Source organism: Corvus cornix, chromosome 5, assembly GCF_000738735.6.
Source record: "Corvus cornix cornix isolate S_Up_H32 chromosome 5, ASM73873v5, whole genome shotgun sequence".
NCBI lineage: Eukaryota > Metazoa > Chordata > Aves > Passeriformes > Corvidae > Corvus > Corvus cornix.
Genome location: NC_046335.1, coordinates 3,113,446 through 3,133,104, shown reverse-complemented (window position 1 = coordinate 3,133,104; position 19,659 = coordinate 3,113,446). Strand labels below are relative to the sequence as shown.

At 49.8% G+C, this 19,659-nt stretch overlaps 1 protein-coding gene across 1 annotated transcript in view; it reads right to left on the bottom strand.

Annotated features, from left to right (window-relative positions):
• Positions 1-19,659, bottom strand: part of SAMD4A (sterile alpha motif domain containing 4A) — a 99,077-nt gene that overhangs the window by 18,512 nt on the left and 60,906 nt on the right. The window contains 2 exon segments of the mRNA XM_039552111.1: positions 2,043-2,306; positions 18,727-19,245. Coding sequence (XP_039408045.1) covers positions 2,043-2,306; positions 18,727-19,245 — 783 coding nt within the window.

Genomic DNA, 19,659 nt, shown 5'->3' with positions numbered 1-19,659 from the left:
ATAAAGATAAACAGAAAGGAAAGAAATAGCTGACACTGGGGGGGGATCAACTGCTAAACCAGATGGGGATCTGTCCTGGGCTCAGCACATTCCAGATCCCGTGGGTCTGGATCCTCCCGGATGCCCCGGAGGGTGTTAAAGAAGGAACCAGCTGACCAGAAGCAGGGGTGACTCCCAGCCACAGGAGCCTGCAGGCGCTCGGGGGAGACGTGGCTGCAATTCAGAGAAGGGACTTGGCAGCTGGAGCAGCCGGTCTGGATGGAATACGAGGCAACCCAGTAAAAATGCACCGAGCTGTGCGCTTCTGTAGGAACAAGAAACGGCACGATCCGAGGGCAGGGAACGGGCAGTCCTTTTTTTTCCTCAGGAAAGCTGTGGGGATACAATGGGTCATATGCAGCCCACGGTGCTTTGTTATTTGAGGACGATGAGCTACACAGCCACAGGAATGCTGTCTGGAGGCAAGCAAGCCTCTGCTCTGCTTCCAAGTCCAGTTTTGGGCAACGCACCTTCAATAAAACGCGGACTTTTTGGAAAAAAACCTGGCGGAGAGAAGCAGGAACAACCCCAAGTTTAGAAAACATCATCTGGGAAGGCACTGGAATGGTTCAGCCTGAAGAAAACCCAGCAGAGGGGGTAGGACATGGCAGGCATAGACACCAGAGGTTGCGAACATCAGTTCTGCACGTCCCTGGACAGGGGGACAAAAGCCATTTGGCTGAGTCAGCAATGAGGGAATCATGTTTGGAAGTCTGGGAAGGGATGGCCCGAGGAAGGGTGCCCATATCCCAGCTGCACACAGCAGCAAGGGGATGTGTTAATATGTGGGGGTTATTTAATGGATTATTGCTTGTGGACAGCCTCTGGGTTTTGTGGATTTGGCCACACAGGTTGATTGCACAGCACTGGGAAGTGTCTATCCACGCAGATCTCGGAGCTGCAGCTGTGGATCACAGGGAGCCAAGCTCCCCATGGTCTTCCTCCCCAGGTCCTTCTGCAGAAACCTGGAGAAATGTAGTGTTAAACAGCCCCCCCGAAACACTTGCTCCCAAAAAGTTCTCCCTGGCCAGACAGACTGCAGGACCCGACCTGCCTCTGGTTACATTCCTTGGAACCACGAGGGGTTTTTCATGCATTTATTTCATGCACATCAAAGCCATCTAGAGCCAAGCCAAATGCAGTCCCACATCACATAGATTTATCCATATCTCAATTTGTCTGTAATTAGACTAAAATCAGACCTTGTGACTGTTAAAAAATACAATTATTTCCCTATTCTGATACACCACTGGTCTGTACACAATCAAGCAGCTTTGCATTAATGCAAATTGGAGTTGTTTAAATCAGTCTGAGAGCTGCAGGGTCATTTTCAGTCGGTTCCAGGAACACACAGTCAGTGTTTGCCCAGTTTTTATCTATTTATTCCTCCTCAGCCTGAATTTTGCTCTCCATCTTTGACTGCAGCAAGTGGGATTCATTTCTGCCTTGTTTACCACCAGAACCACATATATTTATTGCCAAAATCTCTGTGAAATGCAGGTATAACAGGAAAACCAACCAAAACACACAGGTTAAATTCACTGCAAACAAGTATTCCAAGCCAAAGCTTCCCCAAATACTTGGTGGGTACCAAACACTGCAATGGTAAATCACACATGGCTTGCTAAGCTTGCTCTAAGCTATTTTTCACCGTCATAAAAAAAGAAAGAGAAAAAAGAGCACCACTCGCAGCCAAAAGCCACAGGCTATGGAAAATATCCAGCTTTTTGGAAAGCTGGCAGCTCACAGGATTTTGGGGCAAAACCAGCCCACTGGCACCCAAGCGTAAGACGTCAGATCAGGACCAGCTGCTACTTAAAAGAAAACCCAACGCATTCCCCTAAACCTAAATTCCTAAGCCGGGAAGAAACGCTGGGAGGCCCCGTTTGCTTACGAGGATCCTCGCCCAAAACCGCCAACCGAGAGCCCCGCGCTGCCGGGAAAACGGCTCTGCCCCTCCTGCCTCTGGGTGCTGGGGGGTCGGGGTCTGGTTTGTCACTCACCTTTCATCCCACTCCCTTCCTCCTGGAATGTGTTACGAGCGGAAGGCTGATCTTCTAAATGTTCACTCCCACCACTTCCCGAAGAGGCTACACTGCTTTGTGGAGACAGGGGGGCATGATCGGAAGGGATGCACTGGGGTCCTCTAGCTCGTAAGTCCTCATGAGACATCCATCCATGTCCTAGAGGTTGGTTTGGCACATTCATGGGTGGGGTAAGGGACACAGAGCGTTTCAAAGGGCTGTGGTGTGTCTGGCCTGAGAGAACTGAAAAAAAAATAAAATCAAAGAGGTTATTCCCCCCTCGCGGCCCGGGATGCAGCAGAGTCCCCCGAAAAAAAAAAATCAAATGAAATTACAAAATGTGTGGTGGTGGTTGGCCATGGTGCCTCGCTGATGGCTTTGCAGGGCCCCTGAGCCCTACCCTGAGCTCTCTGCTTTGCCTCCTGTGAAGCAAAAAGGACGGGAGTACCTGCAAGGAGATGGGGTCACATGAGCTGTGCTGGGCTGCTCAAGGGAAGGCGTTGCATGGATTCCATCTCTAGGGAAAAAACATCAATCGAGCAGTTCCAGAGCGTAAAAATCCCCAGGATGGGGATGTCCTCACAGAGATCCAAGGGAAGCATCTCTGTCTCTCCCTTTGGGGTAGGACCTGGCTTGTGCCCCGAAGCAGGAGCACTTACACATCTGCCAAAGCCATTGCAAGGGTACTTCTCATCCATAGGAACGTCTCAGCCTTGCTGAGTCCTACTAAAATCACAGGATCATGGGATAGTTTGTGTTGGAAGGGACCTTACAGATCTCATTCCAATCCCCTGCCATGGGCAGGGATACCTTCCACTAGACCAGGTTGCTCCAAGCCCTGTCCAACCTGGCCTTAAACACTTCCAAGGACTCTCTCTGTGTCAAGTACTGAAAAAAATATTTAAAGATTCTTCTGTTTGCTTAACAAAATTCAAATTCCATCAATCACAGTCACTAAACTACTGGTTTAACCATAAACACAGTGTATGTCATTTAGTGTACAGATTTAGGATACAAACCAGGGAAAATTTCCCTATTGCAGGAAAATCTGAGGGCAGAGGGGTTAGAATGACCTTTCAGCCTATAAGAAACAGAAGCAGAAACTTTTCAATTTTTCTTTCCAAAACCAATTTTTAAACTGTACAAAACCTGGGGGAAATTCATTGTTCTCATGGCTTTTCCACCTAAAGCACCAAAGCCCTAAAGCTCCTTAATCCCCTTTTTTGCATTTACAGCAGTTCACCAAAACCACTCAGACTCCTCTACGTGTTATTATTTAATATAAAATGAGTCTTGGTGGAAAACCCCCAGCCAGGTGCACTGTGCTGCAAAAGTCACACCAGGCTTAACTCCCGGCTCAAGCCTGGGGGAAAACCCACCATCAAAGCCATCTCTGCTGACCAGGAGCGGGATGAAAATGAGGTAATAGCAGGGTTGTAAAAGGAGGGGAGAGAGAAACACCAGAGCACATTTGCATTTATTAACCACCTGCAAAAAGCAGCTGGTACCACAGGCAGCTGATGGATGAAGCCAAAAACCTGTGGATTTCTGTAATGCTTAAATAATTCCTATTTCTGAAAGGGTTTTCTTGTGCCAACATGTAACACTGACACCACGCTCTTCAGGGAAGCACCGGGGTTGGCTTATGGGGAAGAAACTGTTCCCTTCCCATTTAAAAACTATACAAACATCTTCCAGAAGTCTCTTGGCAGAAAAGGATGTCAATGAGATCCTGAGATTGCTTCCAGAGCAGTGTTATGCCTCCTAAAGTTGCGATATGATGCATCCGGATGGGGAAATAGATGGATTTCAGAAGGTCTTGGCCAAGATTTTCAGCTCTTGGCTTTACAATTGTACCCCAAAACCAGCACTGTAACAGGGCTCTGTAGATGCCACATTACCCTCCCAGGAGAAAAATATATTTAGGATTTAAAACCCCCAAAATATAGGGGGAATTATAGCGAAAAAAAATGGATAAATTGGTTTAAATGCATCATCAGAGCTGGGCACCACCCAGAGCCCTTCTGCAGCTGCTGCCTCCAGCCACAGTCACACCACCACAGGGAGAGAATCCACCCGGAATTTGTTGTAGGAAAAACTCTGGTTTAGGAAATATTTGTCTCCCTTAGATGAAGGAGAGATGCAGGAGAAGGGGCAAGGAGGACTGGAGCTAATTGTCCCCTTTCAGGAGGCGAAGAGCTGCTCTGCTAATCCAGCTCTTACAGGGTGTGTGCAGACACTGGTACCCAGCAGCGCTTACACCACCCTCTCCCCACCAAAATCCTGCACACAAGAGGGTATTTTTGGCATAAATCCAGCCCAGATTCCTTCACGAGCAGCAATACCCTTGCAAACTGCTGCTCTTCCATCTTAATTTTATGTCCCCTAATTAGAAGCCGGTGTCGGCTGAAGGAGAAATAATGAACTCCAAAGGATGGCCAGGGACAATTAGAAACCATCCAGTGCAACAGATAAAAATCAGTTCCACTTCTTTCCCCGAGATAACGCAACGCTGGATCCAAGAGAACATGTTTTACTAAGCCAAATTTTTACTGAACTGTGACTCAGTTCACACAACCCCCCAAGATGCAGCAGGGACAATCCCTCTGCAAAGGGTGCTGCAAGTCACCAGCTCTTTGAAACCACCCCAGCTACTCTGGGGATCAGACTGAGATGATTTAAGGGCTCTCAGCACTGGCCTAACTTTAGGGTCTGCTTTCTGGCTGTAACAGACACTGATGATAATGTGGTTTCTTGCAAGCCCTTTTACCTGTTTCCATCAGCCCTAAAACCAGTGTGAGTCCTGGGATGGCACCTGACAGGTGTGCACACCCCTCTCCCTCTTTCACTCTGTAATCCCCCAGGGGATTAATAAATGTCCATATTTATTATATGTATTAATAATATTTATTAATGCTGCTGCTTGTGATCACACCCTCAGTTTCTTGAAATAAGAGGATGTAGCTAATTATTTCCAAAGCATCAGTTTATTGTAGGTCCTGACCTGAATTTGACCATCCTGTGTGCTTTTTGGATGGTCCAAAGTGAACCCAGGGCCGCTCCTGCTAAAAGAAATGGTCCACGTGGGCTTTAACTTCAGCAGAAGAAAACCAAGTGTGAGCTTATCACCTTACACTCAAGCCTCCTTTTCTTTTACTACAAAAATATTAAGCTTTAATTTAAAAAGGAAATCTAAAATGTTATTCTGGGGCAAGATAAGCTCCCAGGAGGTGGGTGGGCACGGCTGCCTTTCTGAGCGCTGCGAGCTGGGCAAACAAAGAGGGGAAACCACCACTCCAAAAGGCATCCCACGCTGGCACACGGATTCCCTATGGCTTGTAAGCGTGCCCCACTTCTGCTTTAGAAGTGTTTTCCTGCCCTTTAGGCACTGCAAGACTCTACACAGGCACTGCCTGGTCCAGCTCCTTCCAAACATGTGTCAGGCAGGACAGGGGTTGGAGCAGATCACGGTTGTCCCCGGGATAAGCAGGTTGGTGTTGCCTCTTTGCTCGGCCACCACGGCTCTGCGCAGCCAGGGTTGTGCTCAACCCACACCAGGTTTCCTTGTAAGAAACCTCTCCATGACCTCCAGACTGGGACCAAGCTCAGGATAATATTCCCAGGTAAAAAAAATGTAGAGGATGGAGAAAGAGTGATGGCAACAATGCAGCACAAAGTTCCCCATCACAGGAGGCGGCTGTTGACCACGCTAGGAGCATCCCTGTGGGACCACCCCCTCCCCAGGCAAATCCAGCTTCATCCCAGACCAAACCCTGGCTGGGCTGGCAGGCACGACAACACACTTATAGAAACTCTGAGGCTGCAAGTGCTCTCACCCCGTGAAGCCTTGGGTTTGGGATTTTTTTTCCCCCCTCCTCTTCCCTTTTGAAGTGGTGCTGCCTATTTTGGGAGGCAAGGGCTGATTTCAAGAGGGTTTTTGTTCGCTGAGGACCATGTGGAACAGCGTCAGACATTTGTGTTGTGGTTTCTCAGGGTTTTGGGCCAATTTTTTTCAGCCTGAGAAGGGAAAAGCCACCCATTCCTGTAATTAGAGCTGAGGAATTGGGCTTTGCAGGCAGACTTTCCTCCACACAGCGTGGGACAGCTGTCGAGGCGCTCGTTCTCCCTCTGCCCTTCATGAAATCTGGCCTAAAGTGTTGCAATAGTCCATGACAGGACATAAATGTGACAGCTTCCAGCAAGAGTCACACCCACCACCGAGAGTGTTCAGAATGTCTCCAGTCCCCACCAGGTCCCTGACACCCAAAGGACCAGCACAGGGTCCATACATCAGGTGACAGTTCCAAATAACATCTTCCCCATGCCTGGAGAAAGGAAAAAGCACTGCAAGGTGCCTACTGAACTCTTTTTTTTTGTTGTTTTAGTCCAAAAATGGCACTTCTTGGCTGCAAAGCTGTTTATGGTGTATCCTCAGGCAGCATCTGATCACATACAGCTCCTTTCCTGGTCTTTTGGTACCAGGAACAGCAGCCTGACCCCAAAATGCAGGGATGTTTTGAATCCACACAATGTTTTGTGCAGCCTGGAAGCTCCCCCACGGAGAGGGAACACTGAGCAATCCCCTCACAAAGCAAACCCCAAGTTCAACTCAGTCCTCCCCTCTGCCTCCTCCTTGCTATCCCAGTCACGACACATCCTCTCCTCCAGGAAGGCTTCCCCATGCTGGCAGACCAATGCCCAGGGCTTTTCCAGCGCTTCTTTGCCGAGAACCCTTGGAAAGAGCTGCCAGTGGGTCACACTGCCCAGCTGGCACCCAGCCTCCTTCCTGGGCACCTCATTCACCCGCTCCCCACGTGCCCCAGGCAGCTCCAGCATGGCCAGAGCAGAACCTGATGGAACATTTTTCAGCTCAACATCCCCTAACCCTTGGAGCCTTTTCTTTGTGCCTTTTTTTCTTTAATCTCCCTGTGTTCTGTGGCTGTGACTTTAACTGCGTTTGCAGGAGCTGGATAATCCATGTCCTGGCCTCTGAACCACGGGCTGATATAACCCAAGAAGGGGTGAAAATGAGGGTCCTAAATGCAAGAAGCCACTGGGTTTTATGGAAAATAGTGGTATTAGGAAATTAGTGGTATTAACTCCTGCATTAGAGAAAAAACCCCCTACAAGCAGAGAGCTGCCCTGAGCAGAGAAATAGGAAGAAGCACAGACTGCCAAAAAGACTGTCAAGCAAACTTTTTTAAAGAAATGACGTTTCTAAACACAGTTTCCTGCTCAAGAAACTGGACAGAGAAACAATAACCTGTTTGTTGCTGCTCTCTCTGAGCAGCTCATGCGAGACCCCATCCAGGCTCAGCGGGGAAGGAACCCTCGCAGGGGGTTTTGAAATTCCCTGCATGGCACAAACACACGTGGACCCACTGTGTGGCTCCAGCAGGAATTGCTGTGACTGTTATTTACTCATTTGTGTGGCAGCAGGAGTGGGGCTGCATCTAAAGATGTGTAAATTCAGACCTTGGTGGTTCCAGCAATCCGACGGGATGCGTTTCTGGAAGGAAGCCCAGCTTGTCTCACCAAGCAGTAGGAGCTCAGGAGCTGCTTTCAAGCTCCTTCATAGAATCCTGGGATGGTTTGGGTTGGGAGGGACCTTAAAGAACATCCAGTTCCAGCCCCTGCCGTGGGCAGGGACACCTTCTACTAGCCCAGGTTGCTCCAAGCCCTGTCCAGCCTGGCCTTGGACACTGCCAGGGATGGGGCAGCCACAGCTTCTCTGGGCAACCTGTGCCAGGGTCTCACCACCCTCACAGGCAAGAATCTGTTGTTAAAATTAATCTGAATCTCCCCTCTTTTAATTTAAAACCTTTCCCTCAGCCCATGTAAAAAGTCCCTTTCCCTCTTCTTTATGAGCCCCTTCTAAGTACTGAAATGTCCTTGCTTCCCACTAGAGCATCCAGCAAGCTGGGAGCAAGACAGATGTGAATCCAACCAGGATTTAACTCACAGACAAAAGGATGCATGGAATGATGGCTCAGGGAGGTGGGAATGGGTGGGGATGGAGGATTAGGGGTATGTTGCAAGGAAGTGCTGCCCTAAACCACGAGTCTCTTGGGGTAAACACAATGCCCCAATGTCCAGGCCAATAAATGCATTTTTTCTCCTAAATCTATACACAAAGCACAGAAAATCAGTGTTTGTCCCTGGGGAATCCCGGTCCATTAATATCAAATGCTGCTGTGCTGAACCGAGCCTCCCTAATTATCCCAGAAAATAGCTTTTGCTATGGGCTCCTGGGAGAAATTCCTCCCCTGCTCACGAATGAAGCCAGATAAACAGCATTGGGATGCAGAAACTCTCCTTCCCAAAGTCCTTTTCCACCCAAAAGGGATGTCCCAGAACATTTTCCTTGCTCCAGCAGCAGCCAGGGCTCCTCACTGCCTCAATCCCTGGTCTGAGGAGCATCTCCCTGCTGAGACTTCCAACAGCATCAGCTTCCACCACACGTTACACTCCAGATGGAGAAACCCCTCCACCACTTGCAACCATTTCAGGAGGCCAACCTGGAAGATGCGCATCCTTTATACAGCAATATGCAACCTGTGGGAAACTGGGAGTGAGAAACAAAGGGCCTTAAACCAGTCAAGTGGAAGAGGTGAATGTGAAACCTCTGGAATTGACACAATATACTGGGATCCAATAATCCCTAGAGTCATTAACAACCTGTGGAGTGAGAGCAGGGAGGCAGTGTGTCTTTAGCAGTGACAAAACACCTGAGGACAACGAGTGTCTTACGTGATGTACGTCCCAAAGTCATCACCCAGACTGAAACAGCCTGTAGCCTTTTCCATCCTGGCTGACTTAGTTTGGATTTTCTCCTCCCTTGTCTCTTTTTAGCCACTTTCACTCATTCGAAAAAGCCACCATGGCACAGATCTTGCAAGACAAATTCCTCAGTGTTTCAGCCTTCCTCTGGCCTCCGCCTCTTGGGAACTCACACACCCCCATCCTGAGCAGCTTCCCTTTCCATCTGGGCTGGCCATGTCTTATTCCTTCTCCTCCTTATCTTTCAAAAGCATAAAATTTTACCAGCTCCAGGAGAAAAGAGAAGCCTGCTGGGTCCCCAAGGCCATCAAGGGGCAAATGCAGTATCCAGTTTCCCACACGGGAAGATGCAAAAGATGGTGCCCATCAGGGACACCCTATGGGACACCCCAGGACAAGAGGGAATGGCTTCTCACTGACAGAGGGCAGGGTCAAATTGGATATTGGGAAGAAATTCTTCCCTGTGAGGGTGGAGGGGCCCTGGCACAGGGTGCCCAGAGAAGCTGTGGCTGCCCCATCCCTAGAAGTGTTCCAGGCCAGGGTGGAGAGGGCATGGAGCAACCTGGGATAGTGGAAGGTGGCCCTGCCCATGGCAGGGGGTGGAACTGGATGTTCTTTAAGGCCCCTTCCAACACAAATCAGTCTGGAATTCTAAAATTCTATGACTCCCAAACCCTGAGCCCTGAAATGCTCCCCAACAATCCCCAGCAGCAACAGGACAGCCACGGCTGCTATCATAAACCAAGTATTAATTCTTTCCCATTACTGCTCCAAATTAACTCAGCTCAGCTTTCCACCTCCTCTACATACCGACAGCAGATGCATCCTAAAAATCTGCCTTCATCATCCTCCAAAACATTCCTGATTGCTCAGATATTGCCTCGCATTCAAGTTATGACACAGATCCCTGCGCCAGCTAACACGAGACCGCATTGCTCAGCAAACAGGGGGACTATGGTTACAAGAAAACATCAAATGCAGAACAACCAGCCTCAAATAAAATTGCATAACGGATGGGAATAGCAAAACTTGAGGGGAAAATAAAACAAAATTAAAAAAAAACAGCTTCAAGGCTGCCAAAACGGAGCCATTGATTACAGCACATTTGATCCATTTGCATGCAGAGAGCTTTGCTTTGGAGCCGAGATGGAAACAGTCTTAATATAGCTGGAGAGAAAATATCCTCCTTGCACTCTCCTAACTGCACTTTGATAGGAAGCAGCCACAGAGCAGATGGTGCCTATATATAATCACCAGACCTATTATCCCAGCCTCTTTTAGTAATTTGAAGGATGTGATAACCACAAGGAGAGCAGCAAATATTCCCCCTCCCTCCCTCCCTTCCCTTGCTAATTAAAATATAAAAAAAAAAAAGAGTAAAAAAAAAAAAGAAAAAAAAGGGGGAGGAAGCTATAATTATGGTAACGAATAAAAGAATTTCCAAATGAAGTAAATAACTATTTTGTGCACTGCTCCTTTAAACCAGAAGTCAAAAGTTAATTAAATAGCAGTGTGTTACTGAGTCAGGAGAACACAGCAAGTCCCAGTGCAGTGGGGAAAGAGACTGGAATCACTCCGGATGAATCCAAACCACAGCATTCCCACCCCTCCTCTGTGCCCTCCTGCCATTTCACTGCAGATGCTGTGTGACGGTGGGGGGAAGGAGAGCTCATCTCTTTCCATTCCTTTACTTGCCAAAGGCCAGAGTTGCATGGATTCTAAGGATGAGCAACAGGAAGGGGATTCTCTCCAAGCGTTTCTTGCCCCATGAAGATGCTCAGGAAAACATCACAAATGTGATTCTAGCGATGCTTTGAGGGAAGGCTGTGGAATGGTGGTGTTGGGACGAGGTCATGGAGAAACAAGAAAGGTTCAAGGAGGGAATTACTCATAAGGCCCTTAACAGACGTAAGTTAATAGTGGAGGTGCTGAGGAACAGCCCTGGCTCCCAGACGGAGCCCTTGGTCCCCTGCTGATGGCTCCAAGGGTGATGCAAAGTGCAGACAGGAACCCACAGGTGCTCATGGGGTGATGGGAAAAGCAAAGCTTCCTTTGGGAGAGCACCAAGCTCCCATGCACTGAGTAACCACGGCTTGCTGTGGTCTGTGCCTGTGTCCGACAGCTGGAAAAATACACCTGGGTCTAGGAGGGTACATCCATCAACAAAACCTCCCAGAGAGAGGAGACTTCTCAGGGGTCTGAGAGAATTACTGGGGCTGCCTGACTTTGCTCCACAACCCGGAGAGCATCAGTCAGCTGCCCTGGCAGCTTCTGCGCCGCTTCTGGGCACACATTCATTGGCGACAGGAATCCCAAAGACTAAAGCATTGCTGCTGCTTCCTGACATCCACCCCTGAGACACCCAGACTGCTCTAAGGGAAGTGGAGGTGGCATCAGAGCCACAAGCTTCAATCTCCCTCCATTCCAACCTGCACATCAAGGATAGTGTCCTATCCTCCCATCAAGGGACAAGCAACCCATCAACAGCAAAACCAGGGCAGGCATTCCCTGCCCTGAGCACCTACAGTCGGTGACTGCACTGGGATTTCACAAGCTGAGAGGGTGGGAACATTCCCAGGTGCTGCTGGAATAGAGATTCCCACATTAGGTGGCCTCATTCCAGCCAGGAAGCTGCAGAGCCATCGCTTTGTGAGTAGGGTATGTAAGCTTGGGAGCAGTGCTCCATAAGAGTACAGATTCACAGAAGATGCAGAGTTGGAAGGCATCCATCAGGTTCATCAAGTCCAACTCCTGGCCCTGCACAGGACACTCCAAGAATCCCATCCTGTGCCTGAGACTGTTGTTCAAACACTCCTTGACCTCTGTCAGGCTTGGGGCCGTGACCATTCCCTGGGAAGCCTGCTCACCAGCCACCCTCTGGGGGAACAACCTGATATCCAACCTAAACCTTCCCTGACTCAGCTTCATGCTGTTTCCACGTGTGGGTACAGACCAAACCTTGCATAAAGAAGGTCTGGAAGAAGGAACGGTGTGATCCCAGAGGACACATGTGTGACATGCCCACTTTGGGGACAGCCACATGTCTCTGGCTGGCACCCAGTGCTCCCTCTCCTCCTCCCCATCCATGCAGACCAACCACCACCTGCTCCATGGCTTACCCAACACAGGGCTGTTTGCAAGGCTAAGGCAGCCCAGAGCACAGGGAATATTTAAGTGCCTGGAGCCATCATTTGGTGTCACGAGGGCTGGATTAGGAGCACTCACATGCATCTGTACTGACCAGTGCCATCCATCCATGGTTATGAGCCACCCATGGTATCACCTGGTGCAAGTCACTGCTGAGCCCAGCCTCGAGGTCTGCTCTCCTCTTTCCTTTTGGAGACTCTTCTGCCCTTTGGTGACATCTCTGCCTCCAAGCATCATGGCTGATGAGGGGTCAAGCAGAGGTACAACCACAAGATCCATGCCACTGCTGGGAAAATCCACTTGCCAGAGCACACCCATGGCAAACACATTCCCTTTGCTGCCTACTCACTCTGCTTGGCAAGCAGGGATCCCTCACTCACTCCACACCCTGCTAGAGCAGGATCAGCACATCCCAAAAGCTGTAGGCTGCACATATGCCCCGTGTTGTCACTCATTCCCACGTGAGAGCAGAGCAGGCATGGCAGGGAGGACCCTGCTCTGTCTCTATGCTGTCTGATGCCTCAGGTAACATCTGCTCTGCCTTGCTAACCTCCTCCCCACAGAGCTATCCACATCCCCCTAGAGCTATCCACATGCTCCCCGAGCCACCCTTATCCTCCCAGAACCATCCACAACCTGCCAGAGGCATTGGAATCCCCCCTGAGCCATCCATATCTCCCAGAGCCATCTGCATGCCCAGAGAGCCAACAGCTGCTGGTAAGAAACTTCTGCCCCATGGCTGCACTGATGGGCATCCCTACGAGCAAAGCTACCTGTGGTCTGCAAGTCTTGAACGAACAAAACAGGAGAGTGACCCTCCCACATGTCCTGAGCTGAGTGTTCTTCAATGGTTGATGGGTTACTCTAAGTCACCCTGTGAATCTGTCTTTTCTTCCCTTCCAGTGCAGGTTATGATGTTTGGAAGATGAAAGGTAGGCTGAAGAGCTTGGGTGTCAGTCTAGAAAGCCTGTGGAGATGACTGAAGGTGGGACCTCAGCATCACGTTGACCTTTGTCAGTCAACCAAAGACAGAGAGTAGAGACCCTTTAGGAGCAAAGAAGCGAAGGGAATGTGCCAGAACAGGCTCAAAGGAGGATCCAAACGGGCTGGGGCAGCTAAACTGAAGTTGCAGGGTTAGAAAAGGAAGGGATGCTGGCTATAAAACACACTCAAGCAGCAGCAGATCTTCCCCAGCATTGCTGACACCCCAAAAGGACATCACTCTTGTTCTCCACCACCTCTTCCATCTCCAATGCTTGATGGCCTCCAGGCTGAGGGTGGGTGACCATTCATCTCACTGGCTGAGCAATGGTCCCCAGGCCCTGGACTGTGTCTCCCAAGAGCAAAGTGCTTTGAATTTACAGAGGGGACAGAAAATCTGTATCTGCTGTTCAGTGCTGCAGTAGAAGATTACAGATGGACTTGATGATTTTAAAAGTCTTTCCCAGCCTAAGTGATCCCATGATTCTGTGTTGTTCTCACTCACAGTCCTGTTTGCTGCTGTATTTATGTACATGGATTTCAGAAAATAACTCTGCTCACCCCTGATTTTCTTGTACAACAATTCTGATTTCAAGCTACAGGATTAGCAAGATTTTGTAGCACTGGGAACCCGACAAAGCGGGAGACTTCTGAAAGTCTTCTCTGCCCATTGTGTGTGACACTAGAGGGCATGAGCAAGACAACAAATGCCCTTGTCTGCCACCACTGAGAAGCTCAAATGTAATAAAGGTCAACGAGCTTTTCTCAGTCTATCAGTAAAAGAGAAGAAAAGCAGACGTGAGAGGTGTCCCCGGCTGGCAGGACGAGTGCCAGAGTGCCAAGTCTCAGCAAGGCCAACTGAGAAACAATTTTCTGAAGGCAATTCCCGAAGCTAATCCCCCTGCAGCAAGAACAGGACATTTGTTTGCTTCACTGCTGTAACCTCATTAAGACTTTTTCATTTTCTCATGGCATGTTTTGCTAAGTTTGCATGGGAGGAAATGTGTCGCCTTGTGTAAGGCAAACAGAGGCTGAGGACACACAGTGTGCTCCCTTCAGGTGTTGTTGAAATCTACACAGAGGACAACAACTTGCAAGCTGCCCATCAACCCAACACAGAACAGGGTGGTCCTGTGGGCTGCCCATCAACCCAACACAGAACAGGGTGGTCCTGTGAGTTAAAACATGCAGTTCTCCCATCACCCAGCTCAGTCTGGCTACCAGGTATGGTGACAGGGTTGTCTCCAGTGCTAAGCTGTGAGCTGTTGCACAGCAGTGTAAGGGAGGAAGAGTCAGGAAACCCACACTCCGTTCATGGCAAGTGTTGTTTGTTCCACCTCAATTCCCTGATGACTCGGGGAGAGCTCCAGCATGTTCATCTGCCCTCTCACTGGGGATTCCATCAATAGAGCAAATGCTGGCAAAATCCTGCAAGCCATGTCACACACACACGTTCTGACACACAGTCCAGCAGCTGCAGATCTGCCTGTAGGGCAGGATCACAGAAACACAGAATTGTTTGGGTTGGAAGAGACCTTAGAGATCATCTAGTCCAACCCCCTGCCACGGGCAGGGACACCCTCCACTATCCCAGGTTGCTCCAAGCCCCATCCAACTTGGTGTTGGACACTTCCAGGGATGGAGCAGTCACAGGTTCTCTGGGCAATCTCTGCCTCACCACCCTCACAGGGAAGAATTTCTTCCCAATATCCAATTCAACCCTGCCTTCTGTCAGTTTGAACCTGGGCTGGGGTGCATGGAAGGAAGAACCTTGATTTACTTCAGCTCTAGGACAACCTGGAGATTTTTCTTTTTCAGGACAAAAAGTTTGTACAGGTGAGTATTTCTTCTCCCTTGCTCTGCTTGCTCTCCTTCTCCTTGCAGACAAACACCACCAGTTTTCTGGCAGAGATTCCCATGGGAAGGGTGTAGCAGGCCTGAGCACCTGGCATCTTTCCCATTTGTGCAGGAGCACAAGGGTGGCTCCAGAATGGCAAAAGCTTTGCTGGTCCAAGGACCTCTGTTCCCTCACAGAGGGAACCCAGGCAGTGCAGTGACACTGAAACACCAGAGTGCAACATCCCCCCAGTATGAACACAGTGCCAGATTCCTGCTCTGCAGGATATTCCCTAGCAAGGTCTCTGTATCTATCCATCACTGACCTGTGACTCTATGGTCCAAATGAGACCAATGTACCTGCATTCCTCCTCCTCCTCAGCACATCTTACAGGAGACCCTCCTTTGCCTCCACACAGATTCCCTTCCAAGAGGGTGGCAAACACAGGGCTAAGCTGTGCTTCTTCCATTTGACAACAAATCCTGTCATGCCATCAGACTGTACTCAGGTGGAGCTGGTTACAGGGGTAGGGAAGGAGCTGGAGCCCCCATGCAAGAAGCTGTGGGCAGCTTTGAAAACAAGCTGCTTTCCTCTGTCCTTTCACAGTTCCCAGGCCGTGTCTCTGTCACAAAGGCATTGTGTAACCCCAACATTTTGCAACTGCTGCCTGACCCAGCCACAGAGCCAGGACTCCGGGCTTCACCCCGTCCCCCACGCCGGAGCAGCTCCAGCCTACTCCCTGCCTGTGCTCCTCAGCCCATGCCAAGGCTGCCTGTACCCCCAGCACACTAAAGCTTGGTTTAAAGTTGCATCTCAAGCTTTGCAGGAATGGCTGAGAAAGCAGTGATGCAGTGGATGGGAAGAAGCACATGAACGCCACAGAATCCCAGAATGGTTTGGGTTGGAAGGGACCTTCAAGACCATCTGGTTCCACTCCCCTGCCATGGGCAGGGACACCTTCCATTAGACCAGGCTGAAGACCCATCCAGCCTGGCCTTGAACACTTGCAAGGATGAGACAGCCACAGCTTCTCTGGGCAGACTTCCATTGTTTGGGGTGAGTCCATATCCTCTGATCACTCCAGATCCAAATTCATCACTTAGGACACTGGTCCCACTCCTGGAGTACCATTACTGTGGTAAATCAGAGTGATTCTCCTTCAGAGCACCCCAGACTTGCTTCCCACAACATCTCCTCAAGTCTTGGCTAACCTTGGCTAACCCCTATCAGTGCTGTTATGGGAGAGCTGGAGATGAACCAATCCTGAACCAAATCTCAGAGCCGAGGTCTAGGTTGAGTCAAAGTCAAGGACAGCGCAAAGCAAAACATCACATGAGCTTCAGCCACCCATATTTAAGCCCTGTGCCATGATGGCATTAAACCTAATTGTGCCACAGCACCAGAAGAACGTAGCTCAGGCAAGATCACCACATCACTGCTCTGGGAAAGACTCTGCCCCATTCCAGTGTCAGCAACAGGCAGTGCCTTTGCAGGGATGGGTCAGGGAAGGCTGTGCCCTGCAGGGTGTTGCTGGATTAAAGCCTCTGCACAGACAAACACTTCTGAGTAAGAGGGATAACTTAAAACTAATAACAACACTAAAACCTAAACAAACACTACGGGGTTGAAGGCTTTGCTTTGGAATAAAAGATTAATAAATGTATCGATTGAGTCAAGGGGCTGGGACAAAGGCTGACAGCCGTGTTTATTTTTTAGCATCTATCTGTGGACTTACCAGGCTTGTGCCCAAGCCAAATATTGTGTTAAGGAAGTTTATGGACTAACACATGAAGTGTGCTTGGGTCACCTCCAGCTCAGCTCACGGTTGTCTGAGCATGGTGCCACCAAAATATGTCTGCAGGAGTTACAACAGCTTAACATGTGGGACTAAACTATCACTAGCAGGGCATGATGCAGCCAAGCAAGTGGCAGAGACCGAGGAGGGATTCAAGCAAAAGACTGGGTAAAGAGTAGGGCTGTTGGCAGAGCCACAGGTGTTCCTGTCCCAGTGCTGCTGCACACACCTAATTCTGGGAGAATTTAGGAAAAACCACAGCAGTGCAGCAGCTCAGGCACTGCTGAATAGTTTGGCTGTTTGCTCAGTTTTGGGATCTTGTGCCAATACTTGGGGACCATGATGGGCAAGGGGTGGGTCAAAGCTTCTTCTGAGAGCTAAGTCTGAGCACAGAAAGGCTCAAAGAAACACTGTGGGGTTTGTGGAAAGAGTCCTTCAAGACCTAACACATCTTGCAGAGCTTCAGCCACCGTCAGTGATTAAACCTGCTGCACCCACCACACCTCCCTGCTTCCAGATCCTGACATGAGGCACCAGACCCCTTCTGAAGCCTCTCTTCCCACTGCCTCCCTGATGTGCAAAGCCTCTGAACCACCAGGCCTGCAAAAACCACATGGAAAATCCCCCCCAAATAATCCTTGAAGAGGTTTAACAGACCGACTGCAAGTAAATTCACGGGGTTTTTCTCACCCTGCCTCCTTGTTAAACCTTTCCCATGTAGCTTGGTCACCCAGGAACAGCTCCACAGGACAGGGACTGGCTCTCAGAGAAGCTGAACATCACACAATCCCACAGCAACATGAGCTGGGGGCTTCACAGGCAGGGGATGGGATGGGCACAATGGTTGAGAGTGGAGAAGCTGAGACCCTTCTGCTAAATCCCCACGTGCCTGCAAGGATGAACATGGGAGAGGCAGGGACCAGGGTGCTACAGCAATAAACCCAGAGCTGTGTTTTGTATTGCTGCTGATTTGAAACACCACTTTAAAAAAATGCAATTCTTACAGGAGAGGGAAAAGCCCAGAAGCCTTAAGTGACCATTTTAAAGCTCTTAGCTATTTAATTGTGGCTTTCCACACACTGATAGAGAAACCAGGGCTGCTACCACAAGAAGCCTCTCCTCCCCAAAGTGCTCTCTGCATCCCTGGTTTCTAGAAGATGCTGAAAAAGCACCTTGGAGAGAGCCTTTCTGAATATCCCAAAGTGAAGGAGGACGTGCAGCCCCGCAGGTGACATGGTGGCAGTCACCCAAAGGCGTGACAGCCCTCCACAGAGCAAGAGGGTGGGCAGGGGAGCTTCTGAATCCTACTGAGAAGATGCCTTGTTCCTGCTCTCCCAAGGAAGGCTCACAGGCATCAATGGCTGCTTTAAACACCAGTTATAGCTGCACTACAGCGTCACACAAAACCCGTGATAAAGCTCCAGTCACAGTGCTCTGCAGCATCTCTGCGTGTCCAAGCCTTGGGCTGGGCTCTGCACCATCCATCAAAGCCTGGCAATGTCTCCATGGGGAAAGAACCACCCAACTCTCCTGGGAAACACTGAGGACTGTCCATCTAAACTTGTCAATCACCGCCAGCTTCACACCTCTGCACTGCAAATACAAGGGGATGTTTTCAGATACCCTGAAGCTGGTGGATTCCAGTCCTGCTTCCAAAACTTATGCCTGCACTTGGGGTCCCAATCCCATTTCCTCCCAGTAAGTCCTCAGCACACTTTTGGACTTGACTCAAGTCCTCCAGCTCACTTTTGGGCATGAATCATCAGCTTTCCACTTGCTTTAGGCATTCTTGAAACATGCTGTAAATCTACACAGAGCTACATGAAATACAAGGGGTTCCTTTTGATAACGCGTATTTTTTGCTCTACCTTTTTCTTATGCTTTGCTGGTTTTCCCTCCTCCTCTCCAAGTCCCAGGTCTTTAAAACCCCACAGGACTAGAGGAAAAAAAACCCAACAAGGCAAGCAGGAAATAAAAAAAGCAGGTGAGGAAAGGAAGAAGGAAAAAAAAAAAAAGGAGTTTTCTATGGCCCAGATGAATTTAGCCCCTCTGCTAACCACGGCAAAGCAGTAATTCCTAGTGGGATGAGGGGCCTGTCCCCAGAGCCTCCCGTGGGTACTTACTGGTGCTTGTGCTAGTGCCGATGGTGTTGATGGTGGTGGGGACGGAGGAGGAGGAGTAGAGGGGCAGGTGGCCGTTCTCGCAGGCCAGGTTTTTGTCCTGCCAGCTGGAGGCGCTGACGCTGATGCCGGAGTCCCGAGAGTTCTGCCACCCGTTGAGTTTGTCGTCGGAGTTCTGTCTTTGGTGATAGTAGTGCGCCTGCCCGTAGTCCACCGAGTCCGAGCGGCCCCGGCCCTGCCCGCCGAAGCCCCCCGACGTGCGGTCCTCCAGGTGGTTGAGCCACATGGCCAGGGCGCTCCGGTCCTCCAGGGAGGTGGCAGGGTGTATCAAGGCGTAGGACAGCAGCTGCCTGCTCTCCTCGATGTGCTGGTTGTGCTCGATCGAGTGCGCCAGGATTTTGGGCAAGAGTTTCATGTACTCGACTTTCGCCTCGATGTTGCCGGGCTTCAGTAAAGGCAGGTGGGTTAACAAGAGGGAGATCACTTTATCCTTGGATTCCTGTTGCCACTGGTTAATGATTCCTGTTGAAGGAATATGGGGGGGGGGGGGGAAAGAAGATAATTGAGAAATTGAAAAACAGAGTTAATAAAGAAATAACCAGCCCCTGGCAGGGTAAATACAACACGCCAAAAAGATTTCCACATGCGTGCTGCCACAGCGTGAGCACCTCCCTGGCAAGGGGGTCAACACCCTCCAAAAACCATGGTCACGGCAAACTGGATGCCAGAAATTACCAGATGCTCCTGAAAATCACCGAAAAAGCCAAACTACACCCAAATGTACCCCACTGCTGTTGTTCCTAACCCTAACCTGAAGCCTACCCTAACCCCTAACCCGAACCCTAACCCCAACCCCCATTAACCCAGCCTAACCCTAACCCCTAACCCTAACCCCAACCCCCACTAACCCCCACTAACCCTAACCCTCGACACATA